At 44.0% G+C, this 27,157-nt stretch overlaps 2 protein-coding genes and 1 pseudogene across 6 annotated transcripts in view; 1 reads left to right on the top strand and 2 right to left on the bottom strand.

The window, feature by feature from the left end:
• Positions 1-10,131, top strand: part of ARHGAP31 (Rho GTPase activating protein 31) — a 105,845-nt gene extending 95,714 nt beyond the window's left edge. The window contains exons 10-12 of the mRNA XM_008146629.3: positions 440-1,012; positions 1,971-2,251; positions 3,404-10,131. Of these exons, the coding sequence (XP_008144851.2) occupies positions 440-1,012; positions 1,971-2,251; positions 3,404-5,839 (3,290 nt within the window). The 3' untranslated portion in view covers positions 5,840-10,131. The remainder of the gene's footprint in view (positions 1-439; positions 1,013-1,970; positions 2,252-3,403) is intronic.
• A 1,945-nt stretch (positions 10,132-12,076) lies between these two features.
• LOC129147919 (60S ribosomal protein L36a-like) lies at positions 12,077-12,586 on the bottom strand (annotated as a pseudogene).
• Positions 12,587-17,986: 5,400 nt separating this feature from the next.
• The window catches only part of TMEM39A (transmembrane protein 39A), a 35,140-nt gene continuing 25,969 nt past the window's right edge, over positions 17,987-27,157 (bottom strand). For 3 of the 5 annotated variants that reach the window (XM_054713954.1, XM_028153334.2, XM_008146631.2), the window contains 4 exons: positions 24,603-24,951; positions 23,635-23,822; positions 21,618-21,738; positions 17,987-18,473 (listed from right to left, as the gene is read on the bottom strand). In XM_054713954.1, coding sequence (XP_054569929.1) covers positions 18,240-18,473; positions 21,618-21,738; positions 23,635-23,822; positions 24,603-24,951 — 892 coding nt within the window. In that variant the 3' untranslated portion in view covers positions 17,987-18,239. Of the gene's footprint in view, positions 18,474-18,930; positions 19,060-20,317; positions 20,403-21,617; positions 21,739-23,634; positions 23,823-24,602; positions 24,952-27,157 lie in introns of those variants that run through there. The other 2 variants (XM_054713956.1, XM_054713955.1) reach the window with 2 other exon arrangements.

Genomic DNA, 27,157 nt, shown 5'->3' with positions numbered 1-27,157 from the left:
CTGTCTGGTCTACCTGCCAGACGAGGCGTAAAAGGATAAGTTTCAAAGCAAAATAAGATTCTGTTATTTTGCCCTCTTCGTCTCCGTCCTTTTGAGCAAACATCATTCTGTCCGCTCCCACCCGTCTTTTTATGCTCATGATCTACATGTGATGCTTGGAGGATGACTGCTCTGGTTAGCAATCTTGGCAGTGGCCTTCTTTTGGAAACGGCTCTCCCTGCAAAGTTGAAAGCAGATACATGTAACACCGCAAGTGGCCCTGTCAGGGCATCCTAACAGAGCAGGCGCATGAAGAGATGCTTCCAATTCATCAATCAGAGGTTCTGACCCTGTCTTCCTCATTAGGATGCTCTGCCCTCATTAGGATGCTCTCCCTTTCCAATAGTCAGTGCCTTCTCTTACCGGCTGCTGACCATGTGTTTGCCTGCTTTTTTACCAGGGAAAGAAACCAAAGGCAATTTCAATCTATCAGTCGCCACCGGTGGATTTTTTATTCCAGCCTCGAAAATGCATGCGACCAGCATTGGCAGCTCCTGTGACCTCACCAAGCAGGAGGGTGACTGGGGCCAGGAGGGGATGCCGGCGGGGGCCGAGGGGGGCTTTGACGTGAGCAGTGACCGAAGCCAACTCCAGGGCGCTCAGGCCCGGCCCCCACCGGAGCAGCTGAAGGTGTTCCGGCCCATCGAGGATCCCGAGAGCGAGCAGACGGCCCCAAAGATGCTGGGCATGTTCTACACCTCGACCGACAGCCCCAGCAAGTCCGTCTTCACCAGCAGCCTCTTCCAGATGGAGCCTTCACCCCGACACCAGCGCAAGGCGCTGAACATCTCAGAGCCCTTCGCCGTGTCCGTGCCGCTCCACGTGTCAGCTGTCATCAGCACCAACAGCACCCCGTGCAGGACACCCCCAAAGGAGCTGCAGTCTCTCTCCAGCCTGGAAGAGTTTTCTTTCCAGGGGTCAGAGAGTGGAGGCTGTCCTGAAGAGAAGCCCCCAGGAGCCGAGACTTCTGCAGGTAAAGCAGGGGAGGGGAGGGCTCTCGTTCCACTGCAAGAGATTGAAAACCAGACTCACATTTGCTTACACCAGTGGTTCCCAACCTTTCTAATGCCGCGACCCTGTAATACAGTTCCTCATGTTGTGGTGACCCCCAACCATAAAAGTATTTTCGTTGCTACTCCATAACTGTAATTTTGCTACTGTTAATGAATCGTAATGTAAGTATCTGTGTTTTCCGATGGTCTTAGGTGACCCTGCTAGCGGTTCTCACAGGTTGGGAGGAACTGTACTAAAGGGTCGCGGCATTAGGAAGGTTGAGAACCACTGTCTTACACAGAGTTTGCAAGACAGTGCAGTAAAGTGGCTAAGACTGTGGGCTCTGAGCCAGACCATCTGTCAGGAAGCTGTCACAATCACAATCACAATCCATCTTTGTAGATAACAGATTTCTGTGACCTTAGGCTACAGACTTGACTTCTCAGGGTCTGAATTGACTTGTGTGTGAAGTGGAAGATTGGGTTACGCAGGGTTTCTCAACCTCAGCACTAGTGACATTTGGGCCTGGGTAATTCTTTTCTTGTGTGGGACTGTTCGATACTTTGCAGGATTATTTAGCAGCATCCATGACTTCTACCCACTAGATGCCATTGACCACTCCCACCACCCAGTTAGACAACCAAAAATGTCTCCAGACACTGCCAAATGTCCCCTGGGAAGGGGAGAGGCACAGTGGTCTCCAGTTGAGAGCCACTGGACAGATGACCTCCCATCTCTGACGGTCTGCAACTCGGGGATCTGAACACAGGACACGGCTAGGAGGCAAGGGTGGAGAGTGTGAGAGAGCAGTAAGCTGGGAGGATGCCCTCCATCCTTGGGAAGCAGGATTAGCCCAGGTCAGTGACTGTGCTGGGAACAGCCTCTCTTAAAATGAGCTGTCAGTCTCTTTCAACCGGTAACTCGCATCCTCATTGCAGCTTCGGTACCTAAGAAGGTGGCTCTGGAGGATGCCAAGCCAGGGCCAGGAGCAGGGAGGACAGTGGAATGCAGCAAAGGCCTTTCTGTGGAGCCAGGAGCCCAACTGGAGGAGAAGAAACCCTCGGAAATCCCCCTGAGCTGTCAACATTCAAGTGAATTGGAGAAGAGGCTGGATCCAGAGAAGGTGGTGGAGGAGGCGCCAGAGGCTGGCCAGGTGGAGCCCAGTGCTCCGCAGGAGGGCCCCATGGCCAGAGCAGAAGTGGTGTTTCTCCATGAGATGGTAAGGTGGAACCTCTGTCGGTCCAACCAATAGTTCTCTTTTTCCCAAGGGCTCTTAGAATAGCTTAGTGTTTTGTTTGTTTGTTTGTTTGTTTGTTTGTTTGTTTTGAAGAACCAGAGTTGGCCAAAGGGATTTTAGGAGACAACCTTCTAATCAGACCTTGGGATTTATTTTTGCAGAGGCCCTGCAATAATGCGAATAACCATCCAGCTCAGGTTCCCTAGGACAGACTCAGCGCTAAATATTTCTGACCTGAAGTCACCATAAACCAGTAATATGCCCTTCGATTGTAATGACATTCAATCCCAGAAGCAGCACAAAATCTGCTTGTCGTATCCTGGTCCCAAAGATGATGACCATTCATGGAGCCAGCCCTCTCCTTCCCGACATCCTGGGTAGAGAGTGTCTATGTTTGTAAAACCTTCTCTAATATTTCCAGAATCCATTCCTTCCTCCCGTTGCTTCTAGAGAGGTTAAAGCATGATGCCAGTGCTTACTAAACCTCTTCCACTTTTTAGAGGTGGAATTTTCCAAGGTTTCTTGGTTGTCCTTGCATAAGATGAAGGTACGAGGAGGTTTTTCCATGGAGCAGTCCTGCATTTGGGAGGCTCTGTGACCTGGAGGAGTGTGTCAAAGGGGATAGGCAGCCCTGGCCGGTGTTCCTAAGTGGTTAGAGCGCCGGCCTGCACACTGAAGGGTTGAGAGCTCAATTCCCAGCCAAGGGCACGTACCTGGTTTGCAGGTTTGTTCCCCAACTCAGGGTCCATGTGAGAGGCAACCAATCAATGTGTCTCCCTCGCATCAGTGTTTCTCTCTGTCTCTCCCTCTCTAAAAATCAATGGGAAAAAATGTCTGCGAGTGAGATTACATATATGTATGTAATTGACAAGAGAGTTCTGATCTGGGGTTGGTTGAACCTAGGTGCAGAACCCCAGATATGGGGTTGCATAGGTGCAGAACCCCAGATATGGAGGGCCAACTGTATGTTATGGCACATGGTAAGCACTGAGTAAGCATCCAGTGATTATTAGTGCTGTGTCCTTTATTCGCTGAGGTGCCCAGCCTGGCACTGCTCCAGTCCCTGGCCGACAGTGAGGATGACAGCCCTGAGAGTCCTTGGTTCTAAATAAGCAGTTTCTTGATGTTTTTCAGGATGAAGATGATCTGACCAGCACCCTGATCTGGCCTGAGATTCAACAGGAGCTAAAAATCATTGAATCTGAGGAGGAGCTGCCCTCGTTGCCACCACCTGCTCCGAAGGTCAGCCCAACTCAGCCCATTCTTGAGTCAAGTCCAAGGCCTTTTGCTGCCCCAGAGCCTCCTGGGAGCTTGCCTTGTGTCTCTACCCCAGCTCCAGTCTCTGCCCCTCTGGAGGAGTGGGCTAGGGATCCAGCCAAACAGAGCACAGAGGGGACTCCCACAGCAGCCAATAGAGAGAAGCCAGAGACAAACAGCCGCCTCCACAGACCTGAGACTGAGAAGGCTCCGCGCCCAGACCCCCCCAGCCTGGCTCCTCTGGAAATCGTTCCATTTGAGACGGCTTCTCCACAAGCAAGGGTGGAGGTGGGAGGCCCAGGGAACCTGTCTCCTCTGATCCCACCTGCCCCACCCCCTCCAACGCCTCTGGAGGAGGCACCTGGAGTCCAGCTACAGAAGGATGGCCCTGAGAGGGAAGACTCCTCAAAGAATTCGAGGACAAATCCACACGTAGACCAGCCGAAGCCCAAAGGCAGTTCTGCGATCCCCAGTCTTTGTCAGGGAGACAAGGCCTCTCCAGAACACAGTGAGAAGCTGAAGTCAAAGAACGCTGCTCCCGATGGAAAAGGCGCTGGTTTTCCAAGCCCACCAAGGGAGGTTGAGCTCTCCCCACCCGGAGAGGGGGATGCGGCCCATTCAACACAGGAGCCCTCAGACTGCGACGACGACGACACCGGGACAGATGTGGCCCAGCACGGCCTAGAGATGGTGGAGCCCTGGGAGGAGCCCCAGTGGGTGACGAGTCCCCTTCACTCCCCCACCCTGAAAAATGGGCAAGAGGCCCCGGCGCAGGGCCTTCAGTGCCACCGGCTGGAGAAGAGGCTTTCCCACAGGCCTAGCCTTCGTCAGAGCCATTCTCTAGACAGCAAACCCACGGCTGAGAGCCAGTGGACTTTCCAGGGCCCCTCCTCCAGCAGCTGTGCTAATCTTGAAGCTGAGAGGAATCCAGACGCGCTGCAGCCCCCGCCACCCAGGAGAGAGGTTACTGGATGGGATGAGAAAGCCCTGAGGTCCTTCAGAGAGTTCTCTGGCCTGAAAGGGATAGAGGCTCTTCCCAGTCAGAAGAGACCAGGTGGTTTGCAGCCCAAACCAGCAGAAACCAGCCCTGTCAGCCTAGCAGAGGGAAAGGAACTGGGGACACACCTGGGACACAGCAGCCCGCAGACTGAGCAAGGTAGTGTGCCCAGACCAGAGAGCAGCAAGGAGAGCTCACCTCGTGTGCAGGACAGCACCCCGCACGGAGAGCATCCCCCAAAGTTACAGCTGAAGAGCACTGAGTGTGGGCCCCCGAAGGGGAAAAATAGGCCTTCTTCCCTGAACTTGGACTCTGCCATTGCCATCACTGACCTCTTCCGGTTTGAAAATGTGGCCTCATTTGGTTCACCTGGAATGCAGCTCTCTGAGCCAGAAGACCCAAAGGTCACGTGGGTGACCTCATCTCACTGTAAAGTAGACCCCTGGAGGGTTGACTCCCAGGACTCTCAGGACCTGGACATTGTTGCTCATGCCCTGACAGGCCGCCGTAACTCAGCTCCCGTCAGTGTGTCAGCTGTGAGAACCTCCTTCATGGTCAAAATGTGCCAGGCCAGGGCGGTCCCAGTCATCCCTCCCAAGCTTCAGTACACAGAGATCCCACAGCCCCTGCCCTCTCAGAGCCCAGCGGAAGGTGGGGCTCAGCCTCTGGAGAAGAGCCCAGAAGAAGCTAGATCCACTGATGTGACCTCTGAGAAACCTGCCAAAGGTGGTTCTCCCTCCTCCTTGGAAAGCCCCAAGGAAGAGAAACCAAAGCAAGACACAGGAGCCAAGGAGTCCTTGCCCATGGATGCCACTGCATCCCGCACATGTGAAGGACCCAGCCTTTCTCCAGAACCAGGTTTGGCTAACCTGCTCTCCACCCAGGATGCAGTAGTGCAATGCAGAAAGCGCACATCAGAGACAGAGCCATCTGGGGACAACCTTCTTTCTTCAAAAATAGAGCGACCATCCGGGGGTTCTAAGTCTTTCCACAGGTCAAGGCCAGGAAGACCCCAGAGCCTAATCTTATTCAGCCCTCCTTTCCCCATCATGGACCATCCGCCTCCCTCTTCCACAGTGACAGATTCCAAGGTCCTGCTGTCTCCTATCCGAAGTCCCACCCAGACAGTTTCCCCCGGCCTTCTTTGTGGGGAATTGGCAGAAAACACATGGGTCACACCAGAAGGGGTCACGCTTAGGAATAAAATGACTATTCCTAAGAATGGCCAGAGACTAGAGACCTCAACCAGCTGTTTTTACCAGCCCCAGCGGAGATCTGTGATTCTGGATGGAAGAAGTGGGAGGCAGATAGAATGACTTCGGTTCATCTGCTGGTGTCTGAAAAAAATGCATGATTCATTGGGAACTTATTACAGGCCAACTTATCATTGGTCCAAACACAGGTTACCCAAGGCAAGGCTTGTTTGGGCCTCTTCTCTTCCTTCAGCCTTTTGGCCATTTATTAATTAGTCCATTTGTCAAAGGAAAGGTCAAGGGAAGGACCAAGAGATGAAATTTAGATAAGTCTGCATGAGAAGGTGGGAAAGGTCAGATAAGGGAGAGGATGAAATGCTTGCCCCCAGTGAGATCCGGGGCTGGTCTGTGAGTTGCGTTACTCCCCCATTGCCATTATCTATTCCTGTGGCGAACTGGATGTGACAATGACTTGTGAAAGAGAGATCCTTTGTGTTGAAAAATGTTGCTACTGAGGTTTGAAGGCCTCCTCTTTACTTTGTGCTTTTTAATGCTGTGTGAAAGTGTACTCTCCAGAATAGAGCAGATTTGGAAAAGCAAACTAACGTACACTTAGATCTCCCAGTGGGTGAATTTGCTCCTGCTCTTTCCCCGGAATTCCTGCTGCCCTGCCCAAGATGGCTCCATGTGCCAGCATAGAAAATCAGAATCCATACTCAAGAGCCAACTCTGAGACAGACACAATCTAAGAAGACTTTCTGGCCATGGCTTTTTATTAATTTGGGACTCCAACTGCCACTACCCTGACCTCTGATTCATAAATCCAATAGCTGGGCAGGATTGCTTCCATTCCAATACCACAGTCTAAAAACAGGATGTCACCTTAGAGAAAAGCCTCACGCGTAGACAGAGGTCCAAACAGTATGTGTTTAACTGGCGGGACATTCGCAGAAAGCACCCCTAGCTCAGCTTACTCTCCTTCCACACTAGGCTGGGACAGGAGTGCAGGACAAGATAAGAAGGAGCCCTACCACTCGATGGCAGCTGCCCTTCGGAAATGTATTTCATTTTAGCCAGTGGATGCCTTCCTTCCTCCCTCTCCCTCCATTGCTCAAGAGCAGATTTGAGGCGCCCTCCCACAATCCCCCTCATCCACCACCCACCCTAGACACTCAAACTTGCCCTTCTCCTGTCTATATAAAAGCAGAAGCAATAAACCAACCTGATTTTGTCAGTTGTTTAGAACTTCAAATAGTTCTTTCCTTTTCAGCTGGAGAGAGGAAGAACGGATATAACCTGCTGGCAGATTTTTGGTGCTCCCCCGAAAAGGGCTTCATAGGAGCCCTTCTCAAGGCAAAACCCACCAGGGTATCAACACTTTCAAACCTGCTAAGACAACTATCTTGTTTGTGAAACAAGAAAAATAGACCTACTTTTAGCCCTATGTACCTCCTCTCAGGTTCACGTCTGGCTGAGCTCTGTCCAGAAGCACAGTCATTGCAGAAATTTCTCTAAGCGCCAGCAGTACTTCTGGGCAGACCTCACAACCAAGGCCGGTGCTGGGCCGGGTAGGAGATGAACTCAAGTTACCTCCTCCAGGGAGGAATTGGAAGCTGGTGCCCACAGATCCATATCCCTCTCTCCTTTCTTCCCTGGTAAGCCTTACAGTTTGGAAACCTTGTCCTATACCTTCTAAGCTGGTGTCTATAGCAGGGGTAAGTGTCTATAGCAGGGGCAAGCCAGCTGATGGCTTCTGCTTTCAGAGGCACCGAGATGAGTGAGCAGGGGGAGCAGTCAATAGGTCTTCGGTCAGTGTCTTTGCATTCTCACTAGATGAGCAAGACATCGGACCAACAGCCAATGAGATGTCAACCCCTGAGAGAAGTCCTAGGGTATAGCATTTTGCCCCCCAGGGAAGCAAGGTGAAGAAATATAGTGGTGACAGATGAGAAAGGCCATGTTCAGGAGATTTGAGAAGTACATTCCTGCCTTATCAGAAAATGTGGGCGGGTAGGCTTCATAGCAATTTCAGTGCACCGTGGTTTCTACACCTCGATAAAGACTGTGTCCCAGTTAGAATGCAAGAGAGGGAAGGAACTGCACTTTGCTTCTCCAGCAGAACTCTGAGCCGAATGATGAAATATTGAAACTATTTTGTGATTATTTTACATTTGTGTTTGTAACATGTAGGAGCTATATTTTTACTTGGACACAGGCTGAGAAGCCACTATTTACATATTAGCAAATGAGTTCCATTTGCGGCACCCACATTGCTTTATCGAACGGCTGCCATGTTCCTGAGACTGGCATCTTTCATTGGCAGCATCATCTTCAGGAGCCGTGGTGGGCATGTGGATGTCATCCTGAGACACAGTGACAACTGTCTGGAGATATTTTCTACTATGGGCTTCCCTCCCCAGTCACCCCAGAAGGCCTTGGGAGCTGACTCACTTCTCAGGGTCCCGCCGCTGAAGTGTGGGCTTCTCCTTTGACTAACACCCAGCCTGTCAACTGTCAGAACATGTTCCTAATCTTCCTGTGGCCTGGGCGAGCCTGGCGCTGAGGGAATTCCATTCCAATGCAACGAAAACATTGTATTTTACTCCTGAAATTGTTCCTCAGAATGCCCTGAATTATCTATCTGGTCACCCACTCAGGACTGAAAACCCCTGAGAATGGCTGGCTGGGAATCAGAGCCCATCCAGGTCAGGGACAGGAGATGTGCTGCTGTGTTTAGGGGGGCCTGCAGAGTGCCCCAGAAAGGGCTGCAGAACCAAATTCTCAAAGGGCTATTTCCACGATCAGTCCTCTAAATGGGTGTGGCTGATTTTAAATGTTGAATTTGAAGTGTTTTCTTTCAGTGTTAATGGTTGTTTTAAGAAGGTAATAACCTATATTTATTTGCAAAATGGCCTTCCCAGGCCAACTTTTTTTTTCCAAAAGGGAATTGGTTTTTATTCTCTGCTTCACATGGAATATGAAGAGACCTGACCAAGAACCCCATTAAGATACTGTTAGCCTAAAATTCAAAATATTGATTATGAAAAATTCTGGATTCTGGGGAAATAAAAAATGTAAGCATCATTCCCAACATTTATCAAGACCTTTAGAACTCTTAAATCCTTGAAGAGTCTAATGAAAAAGAGGAGCGAGATGGTAGCAAATGAAACCACCTATAAACAACCAAGAGCAAAAGTTAAAGCCATTAAGTTACCAAATTAGAGAGTAAGGGGGGAAATGTAGCAACTAGCATCTTTTAATAGGATTGTTAATAGTGTTCAAGTCACCTACTGACTGTCATCAAATTAAACACAATTGCAAACTCAATTGAAAGTACTAGGGAAGACATTTAGGCGCTGAGATTTTTGCTTTGATCATGTAAAAAAATTAGAGAGTAGTAAGTATGAATAAATAGTTCTGAGATTTTGCGTGGTCTTAGCTGGTTGGATTATGAAGTCCTGTTGGTGCAAGGTAACACCAGTGTTCCATTCTCCTTGAGAGTGGTTTTAGGGACTTCCATAGTCACAGAATGGGTTAACTCCTGCCGATGATGAAGTTAGAGGTCCAAGATAAACTGTCACTTTCGTGTCTAATGGTTAGCACATGATGATCACATTTGACTAAAACTGGGTGGGACAGCCATTTGTCTACACAGGCTGTGGGCTCCTGCCTGAAGAGGTACTGGGGAACATGATTCATTTATCTGGGATTGGAATAGGAGAGGCTCGGGGTCAGTCCAATTCCCACCAGGATTGATTAGAGCTAGATTCTGCCTGTCCTATCTGATGACAATATGAATCTTGGGGTTAAGTGTTGCCAGGAGTATGTTTTTAGGTACTTCCAACGGGAGATCAGCTCAAAATGTGGAATAACCAAGAACATGTCCTTTATCAACACCTTTTCTAGCAAAGTAGGTCAGAAGAGAGAGCTATCATGAGGAACGGGAGATTGTAGAAGGGTAATTGCCTGGGATCAGTGTCAGTCCAGAATGGATAAAATTGGGAACAACCAAAGATTGATTGGCACACAGTAGATCATTTAGTAGCCTGGAGGTTCATCAGCAAATGCAGGGACCACTTCTTTATGAGGCTGAAGGATGTAACTAAATAAAAGAAATTCATGACGTACATAGCCATGCATTTTACTGGATGAATCACAATGCTTTGCAATAACGTAATGCCATAGTACTTCCTGGCGTCTAATTCTGCAAGGTAAAGCACTTTTTCAAAGAAGTTTATTAGAAAGCAACAAGATTTCAGCCTGTTTGTTGAGCTTGACGAATATGTTTCCAAAGATATAATCAAAATGTTTTTCTATTAAAAAATATATTAAACCTATCCATAGAGACATTTATGTGTAATTAAAACAGATTGTTATGCTTTTAAAATGTACTCTAATAAATGATATGAAATGCATTACTTATAATGGCACTATGAGCTGGAGGAGGACACGGGGGTCATCAAAATCGATGCTAGGAAAAGCGCATTATGTGCATCTGGCCCATTGTTCTAGTTTGTTCTGTTTGATGTCATTTTTTATTACTTCAAAGTATGGTTTCACAGCAAAGTCCTGATGATTATCCTATCTAATAAAGAGGTAATATGCAAACTGACCATCACTCCAACACACAAGATGGCCACCCCCATGTGTGTTGATGGCCGCCCTCATGTGGACACAAGATGGCCAGCAGGGGAGGGCAGTTGTGGGTGATGAGGCCAGCAGGGGAGAGCAGTTAGGGGTGACCAGGCTGGCAGAGGAGGGCAGTTGGAGGTAACCAGGCCTGCAGGGGAGGATAGGGGAGGGGGACCCAGGCCTGCAGGGGAGGGCAGTTGAGGGGGACCAGCTCTGCAGGGGAGGGCAGTTGGGGGGGACCAGGCCTACAGGGGACGGCAGTTGGGGGCGACCAGGCCAGCAGGGGAGGGCAGTTGGGGGGAACCAGGCCTGTAGGGGAGGGCAGTTGGGGGCGACCAGGCCAGCAGGAGAGGGCAGTTGGGGGTGACCAGGCCTACAGGGGAGGACAGTTAGGGGTAACCAGGCTGGCAGGGGAGGGCAGTTAGGGGCAATTGGGCTGGCAGGGGAGCAGTTAGGCATTGATCAGGCTGGCAGGGGAGTGGTTAGGGGTTGATCAGACTGGCAGGCAGAAGCAGTTAGGGGCAATCAAACAGGAAGGCAGGTGAGGGGTTGGGAGCCAGCAGTCCTGGATTATGAGAGGGCAGTCAGAAATCCCTCGAGGGGTCCCAGATTGGAGAGTGCAGGCTGGGCTGAGGGACACACACACACCCCTGCACGAATTTCGGGCACCGGGCCTCTACTGTGTGTGTGTGTGTGTGTGTGTGTGTGTGTGTGTGTGTACACACATGTACATACATACATACATACATACACACTTTTTATTTCAAAGAGGAAGAGATAGAAACATTAGTGATAAGAATCATTGATTGGCTGCCTCCTGCACGCCCTACATTGGGGCTCAAGCCCACAACCCAGGCATGTGCCCTGACCAGAATTGAACCATGACCTCCTGGTCCATAGGTCAACACTCAACCACTGAGCCATGCTGGGTAGGCCTGATCATTTTCTTTAGTAAATTTTTCTTGTTATACCTCTTAATAATTGTCAACATTTGCAACTTCACTCTCTTATAGTTGCAATCACACATGTCACCCAAGATACCCAGTATAAGTCAATGGCTATTGTAATTGAAAAGTGAAAAGAAAAAAGAAAAGAAAAGGAAAGAAGAGAAAAGAAAAGAAAAGAAAAGAAAAGAAAAGGAAAAAAGAAAAGAAAAAGAAAAGAAAAGAAAAAGGAAAAAAGAAGAAAAAGAAAAAAGAAAGAAAAGAAAAGAAAGAAAAGAAAAGAAAAGAAAGAAAAGAAAAGAAAAGAAAAGAAAAAAGAAAAGCTATTGCTTCTCAAAACTCCACAGCTTAAGAAGTTTGGATCCACCTACACCAAAGTGAACTCAATTTTTCTATCATCTGAGTCAATCAAGGGGAACTAGTCTTTCATTTGAGTGATTATTTTAATGATGCGCTAGGGTTTAAAAAGCAAAAGTTTGTTATCTTGGCATAGAATATCACACAAAAAGGGGAGACGGGTACTCAATATGTCAAAATGAAACTTTTAGGAAAACAATTATGCAACCCAGGCTCACAAGCTGATGATACTTGCAGTGAAAGATGTCACAGTCAAGGGGATAAAAATAATAGTATTTTGGTAACAATATTCCATTTAGATCATCACACTTCCTAGGCCTGCTCCTGTCAGCCTTCACTACTGCCCTAAATGCCTTTTTCTGCTAGACACTCCCCGGTCCCCCTCCTGCTTCCCTCCTGACAACCCTCCCTCCCACCCCAACTGGCCTCCCAGCTGCCCTCACTCCTCGTCTTCCCCACAGTTGTTCTGGAGCCCTCCTCTCCTTACAGCCTCTTCACTGGAGGTTGCCTCCACTTCCTGGACTTCAGTAAAACCTGACACTCCCGAGGACCCTTTTTTTTTTTTTAAGTGAACCTACCAAGACTTTATTGTCATATAATAAAACAAAATATGAAGCTTAGAACTGGATCACTTGACCCTTTCTCTTCTTATCTCCTCCCAGTCCAAAATGCTTGCATCTCCTAACAGCCAGCATTCTCTTAGATCTGCAGTTAGGCTCAACGCACTCAAGCCTCAGCACAATCTTCTTTGCAGTTTTAGCCTCTTTTTGGAAAATCGGCTTAGTCTGCCCACCATAGCCACTCTGCCTCCTGTCGGAATGCCGCTTTCCCTGCGCTTACAGAGAAGCCTTGGCCTTCTTGCCCTGTGTCACTTTGTGGGGTTGATGCTGGCCACACTTCCTACGGAAAGTTCGGCGGTTTTAGGAACGTTCACCATGTTTGCGAGCGCTCCCGGCAGGGAAAAGCTGAGGACCCTTCTTTACCTGAACAAAAAGGTTGCACATTTTTGCCAGGTTACACAGACTACAAAGAGGTGAAATGTTCTCATTTCCCACTCCTGTACCATTGCGTCTTTCCATCTCATATGAAAATCTGTTTACCAAAATGTATGGCCTCCAGCTATTGTAACGTTTACCATTCCTTGTGGCCATGATGTAGTCAATGTCCCAGATTTCCAAGGGTTTGGCACAGGCTTCCTGTTTCCTGCCTCGTCCCTCCACATTCTGGATGACTTCAATGTTCCTGAGGAAAACCCACCCGTCACCTTTGCCACAATTGCTAACAGCTTTTACTTCTTCTCATTTTTGGCCATTTCTTCCAGTCACACATCAGGTCATTTTACAACCCAGAACGCTATGGTCCTGTACTCATATTCCATTCTCAGGACCTTTCTTATCCTTGCTCCCTTTTCCCTCCTACTTGCTCAAGATTAGTAATGCCTGGCTCCCCCCTACTCTTTCTGATAGACAATAACCCCACCACACTGCCTTCCCTAGCCTTTTGAGACCCCAAGGTGCATCATCTCAACTATTCTCACCAGCACCATTAACTCCCTGGATTAGTCCTTTAGCCATGCCTACTTGGCAAACCTCCAAACTAGGATCCTTACCACCTATCTTCTCTACTCTTTTACTGTGTCTTTTAGACCAGAGATCATAACTCTGTGATGGGAGAGCCTTTGGAAATTTATGGTTTACCTCAGCAGTGGCCTGGTTCCCAAAACTCACAAAGGCTATTCCATATTCCAATCCTCTCCCACATGGATTTCCCCACCCCCAAATTGGTAATTGCTTCTTACTTCATCATAGGTCTAAACTATCAGATGTTTCTTCCACCTCCGTAGCCATTTCCCCTTATCCAGATGTGTACACCTAAGCTCTCTTCTAGCTCAGAGGAAGTGCTATTGCTCTTCCCAAGGGCTCCAAAGAACCCTCCTTCCCAATTCATCACTTCATTCCAATTCTCTGCTCTGGACCAAATGCTGCCTGACCTCCACTCCCTTTGCTCCATTAAAATTTATCTTGCTGCCGAAACCGGTTTGGCTCAGTGGATAGAGTGTCGGTCTGCGGACTGAAAGGTCCCAGGTTCGATTCCGGTCAAGGGCATGTACATTGGTTGCGGGCACATCCCCGGTGGGGGGTGTGCAGGAGGCAGCTGGTCGATGTTTCTCTCTCATCGATGTTTCTAGCTCTCTATCCCTCTTCCTTCCTCTCTGTGGAAAATCAATAAAAAATAAATAAATAAATTTATCTTGCTAAAGTAACCAATGACCTAATAACCAACTCCAAGTCAGTTCTCTAGTATATTTGATATTGATCATTCCTTTTCTTGAAATTATAGTTCACCCCAGACTTTCGTTTTCTTACTCTTGTTCATTTGAAAGTTTCCTCTTCTTGTCATTCACCAGAATTCTGCCCTTCCTTCTCTTTTCACTCCACATATTTTCCCTACATCAGCTTCTACATGCCCGTGGCTTTTTCTATCACCCAAGTGGTGGCACTCCACCTTCCACTTTCTCTTGCATGGATTTTTGTTAAATGGTTGGCTAATTGGTCTCTGCTGTAAGTCTCCATTTGACATCCCTCCATTTTCCAAACCTATCCTACATCTTGCTGCCAATGTTGTCTAACAGAGGGGAAGTGGTTCTCTTCAGTATCACCTGGAGACTATCTTAAAACAGACTTATGGGCTCCACTGAGTTTTCTAACTCAGTAGGTTTGGGGTAGGGCTCAAATTTTTCCATTTCTAACAAGTTCCCAGTTAGATGCTGCTGGTCGATTACTCTTTCAGAACCCCTGACCTGCGAATCCGCCGGGTTATAATTCCTCAGCTTAAAATCTTTCATTAGCTGTCTTCCGCCTACAAAAAGTTCCCAGACCTATCTGCTTAAAAATTACGTGTCCGTGTGGACCACACTGCCAGCAATGGGATGTCACAATAGCAGATGTCAAGAGTTAAGCTAACATTTTTCTCTAAAGTACATCTGAAATAGAAAAATCTTTAATATATACCATTTGTAAACAAAATTGCACCTGATTTTGCTTCTTAAAATGATCTGAATTACACTGTAACAGTTTCTTTCTCTCCCTTGCTCTTTTTTCTTTCTTTCAATTATTGGTAGAACCAGAGTTTTATTCTACATAGAAACTTCATGCCATTTTTTAATATAAAAAATTTTAACAAATTTTTTAAAAATTATGTGTGAAAGGTGTATATTATTGGGCTTCACCCTCAAGACTTTGACTTAGGTCTGATGCAGTACCCAAGAATCACCCCTTTGAGAACCTGCACTCAACAAATCCCTTAATGTAGAATTCAAGTCCCTCAATCTATTCCTTGCCTACCTCTCCAGCATTATTGAACTCATTTAAAAACCTAGTACAAACTCATGCCTCGACTTTTTGTATATCCTGTTGTCACTGCATGAACCCACCTCCCTCACCCATGTGGCAAACATCTAGTCCTCCCCCAAAATGCACCGCGTTACTGCTGCAAAGAAGCCTTCCAAGAGGCTGCTCACCCTCTTTCCTGCCTCTCCTCTGTATCCTGTACATACTTCCTTTACTGAACACCTTTGTTACAATTACTGACTTGTTTGCCTTCTATTAGTTAAACTCTTAACGTCACTCTCTCTGGCACCCATAGTGTCTGGCATAGATACTCAGTAAATAGAAATGGGTAGTGAGGTGGTGGTGATTGATAGGGAGCGGAGGGAAGGAAGCTTAGGGAATACAATACAGAACCAGAGAAAACAGAATACTGAGGAACATTTCCACCATGCTCATGCCTTGAACTACCCACCTCTGACACATTTACCCCCTTAAGCCACCCAGATAACTAAAACTGGTCAAGCATCTTTTCCTTTACCAGTATCCCAAGTTCACCCAATTGATCTTTTTTCCCCACACCATTTAATTTCCCAACATATAAACAATTACCTAAAAAAGGGGGCCTTCTTTAATGGGCATGTACCTCCTCCTAACACTAAGCAAGATGGTAGCCTTTCTTTCACATGATCTGTAAATGATAGGTCACACAGGTAACTAGTAATTTTTCTCTCCCCATCTGAATGTGGTACCTACAAAGGGCAGCTGAAATGAGCAGGAGCATGATGAACTGAAGGGTTTTATCTCCCTGATGCTGTCATATCTGAAAGAGGGGGGGCACTTTTGCAATTCCACTGACCATAATTTTTCTTTCTTACATTCTCTCATTTGTTTAGTTAACCTGGCATCTGGTTCTCCTGTGCTGCTCCTTTAGGATATGGCCAAGACAGGTCAAACTAGAAGGGGGAATGTTGTCAGCTTACAAGACTAGTCTATGATCTCTAGTCAGTTATCTGGGCTACTTTTCAATCAAAGAGCCAACTTGGGACTGTTTTGATGAGACAGCCTTATGTGCAGGCCACCCATTTTGCTTTTAGCTGTCAAATAATCTCATCAAAATGTTTTTTAGTCAAAAGAAGCACATCTTCAAGATCCTAAGGAAAGATGACAGCTTTCCCACCCTCTCCCACCCCAAGAACCAGCATACTTAGGCTGAACCACTTCACATAAAAAAAAAAAAAATACACTGGTTATCTTACTATTTCCCCAATATGCCAAAATTGTTCCCACCTCAGGGTATTGCCCTTGCTGTTACTATAACATGGAATTCTCCCCCAAAGCTACTTACATGGCTCAGTCTGCTTCTGGTCTTTGCTCAAAAATCATCTCAGAGATGCCTTCTAGCAATACTATTCCTTACACTTCCTATTTCCTTGCCCTGATTTATCTTCTTTTGACCACACTTACTACTACCAGGAGACATTATAAATTTATTTATGGCACAATTTACATCCATACCTCCTAACCCCCACATTGTAATCTATGAGGGTAGGGTTTTGCAGTTCTTATTCACAAGACTATGTTCTCCAATGCCTAATATAGTGCCTAATGGTCAATAAAGGTTTTTTTTGTTTTGTGTTCTTGTTAATCCTCACCTAAGGGTATTTTCCCCATTGCTTTTTAGAGAGAGTGGAAGGGAGGAGGAGAGACAGAGAAAGAAAAATATCAATATGAGAGAGACACATTGATTGGTTGCCTCTTGCTCCTGCAACCTAGATACGTGCCCTTGACTGGAATCGAACCTGGGACCCTTCATTCCACGAGCCAACACTCTATCCACTGAACCAAACCAGAAAAGGCAATACAGATTTTTTGGAATGGCCAAATAGACTCAGACTGAATGCCAAATAGTTTTACTTTAAAAAAAAAAAAAGTATATGAGGCAAAATATCTAAGGGAAAAATTATTAAACATAGCAGTCACTGTGGGTAGCTGTATACACACTTATACTCACAATGCTGCCTTTGCTAAAAACCTGCTGGGAATTCTTCTGCAAGAATTGTTTTCAGAGCCAGCTGATGAATTACATGATTGGTCTTCTTACTTCATATTGTGTTTCACCAGCTTCACAAAGTAAAAAAGCCAACCAAGAACAGAAATATAAGAATATCCTGAGGCTCTCAGACAAGGCCTCAGAAGTTTGGATGACTGGTGACATCAATTGACTAATGTATATTATATATAATGTATATTATATCTCAAGAACATGGACTGAAAAGGGTTAATACTCACAAACATGAATGTTCTGGGTGTGAAATTAAAAACACACATTTTGGGCACAGATCAAATTATTAGAGGACAAAGAAGTAATTTCTTAGAATTTACTTCCACTCACAACTCCAAATATGCCACTGTGCGTGGGCTGCTGCTAAACTGTGCCTATGACTATTTAGCAGAGAACTCGCTTATTCTCCCAGGTACCTGGTGTCTTCAACCTGCCCACACTCCAGCCCACATGGCACGTGCACTCATCTTCTCCCACTGATCTGTCCATATACCATCTCCTTCATGAATGTGGCCAGTCTTAAAGACTTTCTGTCTTAAAACAAAAAGATAATCTTTAGAGGCAAAAGAAATAAAAGAACAGGGAAAATGACAGCAATATCCTGAGATTCAGGACAGTAGCTTATTCAAAAGTATATTTAAATGGTATAGGGCAGAAGAGATCACTGAGTTTCTATCTCAGAAATGCTTCCTCCCAGCAGGCAACCAAGAGAATCCCACTCAGGACTATGTACAACCTACTCTTTCCCCCGTGCATTCTAATTCTATTAGCCAGCTGAAGAAAGAATGGGTGTTGGCAGGCAACTCCACTGATCTCCCTTTCTGTAGCAATAAGGCCGACTGAGGACTAAAGATAACTAGAAGGATTGAAAGAAAAGTGAACACTGCAAAGTACTATGTCCAGAGATATATGACATGTGCTCATAAATGAATGAGTTATTCTGAAGCCATACAAACAAATCAATTTCTTTACTGGAGAGGCACACCTCTCAGATGTATATTATTCAAATGTACTAACACATGAAAGATCACATCACCTTGTTTATGGATACATTTAATATCCCTTACCCTTCCCACTTTCGAAACATAATAGTATACAAAATATAAAATATCTTAAATATTTATAAAAATCGCAAGAAAAAAAATAGAACGTATGAAAAATATTTTTATCTGAGTTCTCCCTCATTGTTGAGAGGCAGCTTAGTTTGCCTTCAGTTCGTAACTGTTGAGTGGATAGGAGTATGCCCTGCCTAATACTATTCTGTCCCGGAGAAGCTTAAATAAAACATAGTAGTTGCAGAAGAGGATGAGAGCCATGGAAAGCGTGTGGTTCCACTTCTCCGACCGCAGTAAGGAATAGAGCTGGTAGAAGACGACACTGCCCTCAATGAGGATAAGCAGATTCAACAGCCTTAATGGGCGATGAAATAGGAACTGTAAGGAAATTAAAAAACAAAATGTTATTTCATAAAGACTATAATTGTTTTCACTTTTCCTAAAATAATCTCATATTTATAGGTTCCTCTATGCAATAAAAATGTATCTTCTTACTAAGTATCAACCAGTCTATTTCTTATGGTAGAAACCCAAACCTTTTCCTTTTTGCTCAAAATTTATTGATGAAATAAATTTTATTTCAATACCCCTGAGATACAAAAAGGGATTTTACACCCAAAAGAACTCTGCCTCTGAAGATTTTTCTTAGATTATATTTTAGGTATATATTTTGAGATACCCAAAAGTATATTTACCTAAGATAGGAGCTAGATAAAGGACCAAGTGGGAAATATTTTAGACTTAGAAAGTCAAGAGGCAAAAACTGCAGATATTATGTAGGTATTTACATAACCATTTAAGACATAACCATTTAAAATTCAATGTGAGTTTGTGGGCTAGTCCAAGACAAATTGAAATATCAATACAATAGTTTATTAATTTATCTTTAAGATTTTTTTTACCCACCATGGTCACTGACTCAAATCCTCTACATCACTTATTTCTAGTGTTTTGTTTTGTTTTTCTGGGTATTAAGAAGTAGAATGCAGAAACACAGGACAATGAGGAAGAAAGGAAAAATTAGTCATACATAGAATTTGGCTAAAAACAGGGCTCAATGTTTTCACTCCAACCAAATTCTTCACTCTAAGAGACTAAATCCTGGTTTACTTATAAAAATGCATTAATGAATAGAAACTCATATTGGCCATTCCAAAACTCACATTTACAGGTAGCAAATTGCTGTATGGTAGTATATCACATCTAAAAGAACTAATTTAGACCTCAAGGCTCAAATCTGAGAATCAAGCCAAATTATCATAACAGCTCTGCTCTAAAAGGTAGCTAGCTTCTCAGGGTCCTTTGGAAGAAAGAAAATGTTTAACCTGGGCTTTTTACTGATATCCAGTAGTATCCTGTATAAAAATTGGCTCAGAATTAATATTCTTAATGGACTCAGTCAATCTGAGATTGTATGGCAATTATAATTAAACTAGAGGCCTGGTGCACGAAATTCGTGCACGGGGGCGGGGGAGGGGGGTGTCCCTCAGCCCAGCCTACACCCTCTCCAATCTGGGACCCCTTGAGGGATTGGGCCTAAACGGGCAGTTGGACATCCCTCTCACAATCCAGGACTGCTGGCTCCAAACTGCTCGTCTGCCTGCCTTCCTGATTTCCCCTAACCACTTTTGCCTGCCAGCCTGATCACCCCCTAACCACTCCAATGCCAGCCTGATTGATGTCTAACTGCTCCCCTGCCAGCCTGTTTGCCCCCAACTTCCCTCCTCTGCCAGCCTGGTCACCCCTAACTGCCCTCCCCTGCAGGCTTGATCGCCTCCAACTGCCCTCCCTTGCAGGCCTGGTGCCTCCCAACTGCCCTCCCCTGCTGGCCATCTTGTGGTGGCCATCTTGTGTCCACATGGGGGCAGGATCTTTGACAACATGAGGGCATCCATATTGTGTGTTGGAGTGATGGTCAATCTGCATATTACTCTTTTATTAGATAGAATGTGCTAGTAAGCTATAAACTGAATGAGTAAAAAAGATGAGTACAGGCTTTAAATTCTAACAGCTATAGGTTACAGGCACATTTTAAATAAGTTTTCTCAAATGTCAATGTGCCTGAGAATAATTTCCAAACATGTAAATGTTGCAAATTCCTGGGATCCGTCAGAGATTCTGACTCAGAAGGCTGGGGCTGCAGCCTCCGTCACTGGTTTTAAAGAGTGAGCCAGGTGATATATGCAAGTGGCCCAAGGACCACTTGAGAAGCACTGATTTACCTGTTAGGTCATGCACAATCAGTAATAAGTTAACATCCCTAAAACTTCTTCTTTGGATTCCATCCGATTCTCCAGCTGTCCAGTGCTAGCAAGGAAAATACTTATTTTTCAATCAGAAAATTCTAATACAACATCTGGTTATTGTAGGTTTCAAGGGGACAGCAAGGGCCAACAGAATTAATGGCCTCTGGGATTCAGCTGGCTGAATTAAATACTCTGTACCAAAACCAAATGCTTATGCAGTGTGACTTCAGTCCATTCCTCCATCATAAGGCAATCCCACAGGAGTCCAGAAGGAGATGCTTATAATTTCCTCACTCTGGGGTCTTTCACCTTCCACATGCTCCTCCCAACCCCCACCCTGCCCTGCTCTTCCCGGTATTTACAAACATCTTGCCCTGATTCAGGTCCACAGTATTTAATTGAAAAGCCCTTAGTAGCAAACACCTGCAGAACTAGAAAGGTCATGTACCCTCACAAGGAACATAGTAGGAAGGGAGAAAAGAATACAAGTATCTCAAAACGATGGTCTCCAATTATTTTTTAGAATATGATCTCCATTTAAAGGCAATGCACTGCACTATGGGCATTTTTATTAAGAACAGTCCCTGCATGCACCTTCTTTCCCCCATTCTCATTGGTCATCTGGCCTTTCTCAGATAAGTAAACACTTCTGTCCCCTAGAGTCAGAATTTCTGGAAAACTGAAAGATCGAGAACATAACCCAAGGCATAAATTCAAATGGAAGAGAAGCTGGGTTTAGTGAATGTCTATTGCTTTTTCCTTTTTAACTTTTAAGCCTTTTTTCCTTTTAATACAGAAAAAAAGTAAGTTAGGCTGCAGATCATGGCATTTGTCTGACTTTCAAAAGGGAAGTAAAGGTATTTTAAGGATGTGATACATATCACAGATACAAAAACAAAAACAGAAAAACAAAACCCATCCCATTACATTATTATATTAAATATTGCTTAAGGATACATAGATACAATATAATAAGGATACCATTAAATCAAACTATTACAAATAAAAATTTTAAGATGAAAACGGCAAGACTTAAATAACTGTCTACTCATATCAAGTAATACTACTAGACTCAACAAATTCTAATGTAACTAGGGAAAAAAGTTGAAGCTGGGATAATGATATCTGACCTTGAAACTGCCTTTCAGAAGACACTTCCAAAGGACAAGGGCCATTATTATAGAAGCAATAATTACCATGTACTAATTTCCTAGTATGTGCTACACACACACAGGCCTCCTAAGCTTATGTTTGAAAAGAAATAAGTGGTACTTGCATAAAAGCGGGCATGGGATACATCTGAAGGCACTGCCACGTTGTAGGGCCCCATGGCTCTATATAAGCATCTGCTATGTCGCACCAGCACCCCTTGAGGCCATATTGTGTTTTCTGACCAACTAAGGGAGAAAGAAATGCAATGTTAGCATACTGGCAATTACAGATAAGGTAGTGTCTGGCAAGCCAGCTCTACTTCTATGGAAGAAATTAAGTATTCCAGACTTCATCTGCCTGAATTCTGAAAATACAGTTTCCCATGGTCAAACTAGAAGGAGTTAAAAAGGATTTGTTATTATAACTTCATTGCTATACAGCAGAGAGAAGCTGCAAAGTGATACAACTTGCTCAGTGGCAAAGGACTAAGAGGCTTAGGAGAACGAGCAAAAATAAATGTGTAAGTAAGGCATCAAAGAGCCAGAAAATCAAATGTAAGCAAGTGGATTGTCATCTGAATCCCATGTGAGCAGAGTCTACTGGTGGAAATGCTAGAGGGAACAAATAAGACGAGAAAGTGGATGGCTATAACAGGAGTGGAGAAATTAACAGGTTGTCAAGGTAGCATGACATGTACTGCAGAATTATAACCCAAAGAGCTATATAGAAAATCAGTTTATTACACACTTCGAACACTTCACATATGCAAGAAGCTAGACAGAAGAACACAAAGACACACAAGGTACAGACACAGACTTATCTTATTACTGCTTTCTTGGTTTATTTTTATAGAGGTTTCTCTAGGAAAAAGAAGTTATGAAAGAAGCTTCATTCTTTCCAGCACCAATGTAATGGAGTTGGGGTGGGGATGGGAATTTTCAGGTTAAGCTTTTTTAAAAAAACTAAGTTAATTCATGTCTTCCTGACTTTGGAAAAGTTAGTTTCCTAAGAGAAGAACTGGGACAGCATTTTAGATATGTTAAAAAAATTCTAGCACCCTGAAGCTTTCCCAGTTCAGAAAATGTTCCGTCAGCCTTGCTCACACTTACCAGCATTAAAGTGACGATACACCTCATGGCCATGTGCCATCAGGAGCCTGAAGATGTACAGTACTAGTACTGTGGATTGTATTTTCAATTTTTATTGAAATTTGTCCTTTGCCCACAGTCGGGTTTCTCTCAGCCTGGCCCAATCTCTTTCAGTTCCTGGGCTTGAAGGCCTGTGCTAATCTGTATCAGACATCAAGGCAGATAATTGAAGGGAGGACTGTGAAGGGGAGAGGGGAAGGGAAGGTCACCTCAATCTGTCCCACTTAATTAGGGAAGAATTTCTAGGTGATGAAATTTGTGAAATGTTCAAATTATAAAAAGGGAGGAAGATGAAGATGGTCCAGATCTGAAAGAAAGGCATGATGAAGGCTCATTAGTGAGAGAACAAAGGGTTTATAAGTTAGCCACTTTGGGTCAGAGGAACCATGCAGAGAAATGACTGACAAGGGGACACAATGAGAAGAATACTCAGAGAGAAATCAATTAGGTGCAGTTTCCATTAAATACTGAAAAAGCAGGGATATATTCCATTAGCAAGTTTGGAAAGAAAAAAATATAATTAAAAGTACAGAAAAAATACAAACTTGCAATTAGAAAGAAAAGATGCGAGAAGGAAATTCCAGCTGCTTAGTGTGAGATGATTAGCTAGCACCTGTTTAGCTGTGGCAATGAAGATGAAAAGATGATCGTATAGTCTTTTAAAGAGAATTAAAAATATATCATGACTCTGAATTTGGGCAAAGGGTTAAGACTGAAAGAAAACTCCAAGATTATAGCTTGGGAAACAAATTAGACACTCTAGAGTGACTGGGCAGTTCAAAGGTAGGAGGCATTTAAGGAGGGACTGGGGATGGTGGTGGAAATGAGTTAATGTCCCCTGTGTTCAGTTTAGAGTGATGACAAGCACCCATGTAGACAAAAACTAAAAATTAAATGTTCAAAGCCAAGAACAAGAATGACATACAAGGCAAATAAACATGACCAGCAGCATGTAGAAAGGTGTTATATGGTTTTACCCTCTGGCCTACTCACATGTGCTGTGGAGCATTGCTGTAGGACCCATGTTCAAGCTTCTGCCACTTGCCTAGATGAGCAGCTGATTTATGTAGCAAATCGCAGTATTTGGATGGCAGCAGCTGTGTGGTAAGCATGACAAAAGCATTGATCCATACCATAATGAGGTGTTCGCACGACCAGCGCATGTCATAGTACTGGGTACTCTGGAAGAGATCAGAAGAGAGAGAAATGACCCATGTACCAGTGAACAAGAAGGCAGAGATGGGTGTGTGTACATATGCCCTGCAGACAAATGCCACATTGAGTCACACATGCACTGGTTGTCCTGCTGTCCGCGCAGAGAGTTCAAGAGCAGGCTCCTCCAAAATCCTTCAACCTGACTTTCTGACTGTGAGTTAGGACTGGGAGGGAGAGGCAATTGTATCTTAAGTGCTTCCTTTCTAGAAGAAGTGAGAGCTCTCTGAGAATGACCACTCCGGCTGCAGATGTGCTTCTCAACGGGTGAAGGAAAGGCACTAAAATGTGCCAAAAGATTTTGGGCCCAGTGACATCCAGACCATTTTTCTTTTCTACTGAAGTAAATTGAAGTTTAGATAGAGGTTAGATTAAATCAAAGAAACTCCTGATAACCATGTTAAGATCAATCACAGTAGCCTAAATTTTATTGAACCTTGGTCCTCTTTTAAACTACTACATACTGATTCTATAAGTACAAGTTTTATTCTCCCGGAAACTGAAAGAAAAAAACAACTTTAAAAAAAAGGGGGAAAAGAAAAAAAGAAGGGACCACCACGGGTGCATCACATATATGGAAATACCTATCCGCCAACCAGGAGCGTATTAGTGCACTCCAGATGCAGCCGAACTCCACCATCCAGGCTGCCAAGGGGGAGACAGAGAAAAGGGGGATTAAATAAGAAATACCCAGTTTATGGCATTCACACACAAATCGAGGAAGCACATATAAGCAAGGAACCACTTACCTTTACAAAACACAAGGGGAGAAATGCAACATAATAGGCACTGAAGAGGGAGTTGAAGAGAACTTCCTTGATTCTGTGGTTGAAATCTGCTTTCAGACATTCTACTTCATTGCGAATGAGGTCTGGAGATAAAGGGCAGCTGTGGGTGGGGATGGGTGTGGCATTATTAAATTGTTCTTTGAGAGACTCCAGCAATAAGGAGAGGAAGTCTTTGGATTTGGCCAAGCCACCCACAGTTGAGGCACTTTCCTCTACTGCCTGGTGCTGAACCACGTAGTTATAGTCTGTGAGAAGAAGATGAGCTCTACTATCTTGGTGGAAACAGCAGAGAGGAACATAAACACCAAACCTGCAGAAAAAGGTGAACATGAAAATGAGACCACAGATGCCAACTCACATAGATCTCATAACTATGTTAGTAAAAGTCATGATCCACCAGAGTGAACAAAATATATCGGTGATTTTGCTGATGAAAAATTCATTATTTGGGAAGCTCATTAACTCATTTCTTCCCACAAAGGCAATATATATTCATTGTAGATAAAACTACAGAAAATCAGAATGACAAAATATTAATCACCTGAAAATAATCATTTTTATAATTAGGTGCATAGACTTAATACTTTTTTCTATGTTTAGCATCATACAGTATAAACTGTTTTATATCCTGCTGTTTTAACTTTGGGTGTATTGAGCATTTTCTGTCATTAAGTACTTTTCTGTAACAATTTTTAAAGATACTATAGTATTTTCATATAGTTGCACTATAACTTACCCATTTCTCTCTGGAAACCTAGGCTGTTTCTTATTTTCCACTACCATAAATATCAGTGAGATAAGCACTTTCCTACACAGATCCCTGTGTACATCTGGTAATTTTCAAATGGCTTGCCCTTCACATAAGTTTTCTTTCCTAGTCAGGAGTGCCCCTGCCTCTCTACTATGTCACCTACAGGCACTCCTAATTCCCCTTGCCAGGTTATTTTTCTCCACAGAACTTACCACTTCATATATTTTACAAGTTTATTATTTGGTGTGTTTTTTCCCTTGGTCTATCTTTCCTTCACTACAAAGTAAACTCCATGAACCAGAGATTTTAGTCTGCTTAATCCACTGCTGTATCCTTGATGCCTAGAGTTGTGGCTAAATCATACTAGGCATTCAGTAACTATTTGATAAAATAATTTTTAAAATTCCAAAAGTATGATAAATTTCTACAAGCAGAATTACTTGGTTAAAGAACTGAATATTTTTCATAACTTCTTATAGTTATTCCAAACTTTGGTTCCTTAAAATTTTTTTTTTAAATACTTCCATAAGTCCTTATTAAATAACTAGAGGCCCGGTGCACAAAATTCATGCACAGGTAGGGTCCCTAGGCCTGACCAGTGATCAGGGCCAATCAGGTTCCCCGCCTCAGAGCTGAGTTATACTAATTACCTAAACAGACAGCCAGTCAATCCTATGTGTGACTAAACCCAGCTAAGATCAGGAAAGCCTCCTGACGTTTAGCTGACCCCAGCACATGCAGAATAAATACATATTGCAGCATGCTATCTTGGTCTTGTGGTTTGCTACAGTGTTATGTGGCAATAGACAACTGGTACAGGGTAGAAAGAAAGTGGAAATTTAGCACCAAAGGCTTAGACCATGGAGCACTCTGTAAGATAAAGGAAATGATTCACTAAAGAACTTTTAAAGAGGGTTAATAAAATGATTCAACTTCCATTTTGAAAATCATTCTAGCTACAATGAAAAATGGAGTAGAGGAGGGAAAAATGGGTTATCAGAAGACTAGATGGAAGTTTAGAATGTAATAGCAGCGCTTATGAAGAACAGGGACAGATTCAAGATAAATGTACACACTAAAACTGTTAGTCTTTGGACTAACTTATCATAAACTGAGAAGCGATTTGAGAATCACATTTTTTTTAGAAGCAGAAAATAATCCCTTTCTTTTTTAGCCTATAAATAAACAATAAAGTTGTAGTTATTGCCACTGTCTAGTAATTTAAATTTCTCATACTTAATTTTTAAACTGAAGTTAGATAAAAGTTATACAACTTTTGAAAAGTAAAGAAGGCAAATATATTTCAACCTAAAATCTGTTTAAATTACAAGACTATTTCATTGTTTTACAGGGGTGTGGAGAGCTTTCAAGAATAAGGGAGTTTTGCCCTAACCGATCTGGCTCAGTGGATAGAGCGTCGGCCAGTGGACTGAAAGGTCCCAGGTTCGATTCTGGTCAAGGGCATGTACCTTGGTGGTGGGCACATCCCCAGTAGGGGGTGTGCAGGAGGCAGCTGATCGATGTTTCTTTCTCATCGATGTTTCTAACTCTCTATCCCTCTCCCTTCCTCTCTGTAAAAAAACAATAAAATATATATATATTTAAAAAGAATAAGGGAGCTTCTTTATATGCCTAAATTGAAATGAAAAGGTTTGCTAGCCATTTTGATAATAGTAATCCTCTTAAACTTGAACAAAATATTCCTTGATATACCCATAATTAGACTTTCAAATCAGATATAGTTAACCTTCTAACTGATTCAACC

This window comes from Eptesicus fuscus, chromosome 3 (assembly GCF_027574615.1).
Source record: "Eptesicus fuscus isolate TK198812 chromosome 3, DD_ASM_mEF_20220401, whole genome shotgun sequence".
Taxonomy (NCBI): domain Eukaryota; kingdom Metazoa; phylum Chordata; class Mammalia; order Chiroptera; family Vespertilionidae; genus Eptesicus; species Eptesicus fuscus.
This window is presented reverse-complemented; position numbering and strand designations above follow the sequence as displayed.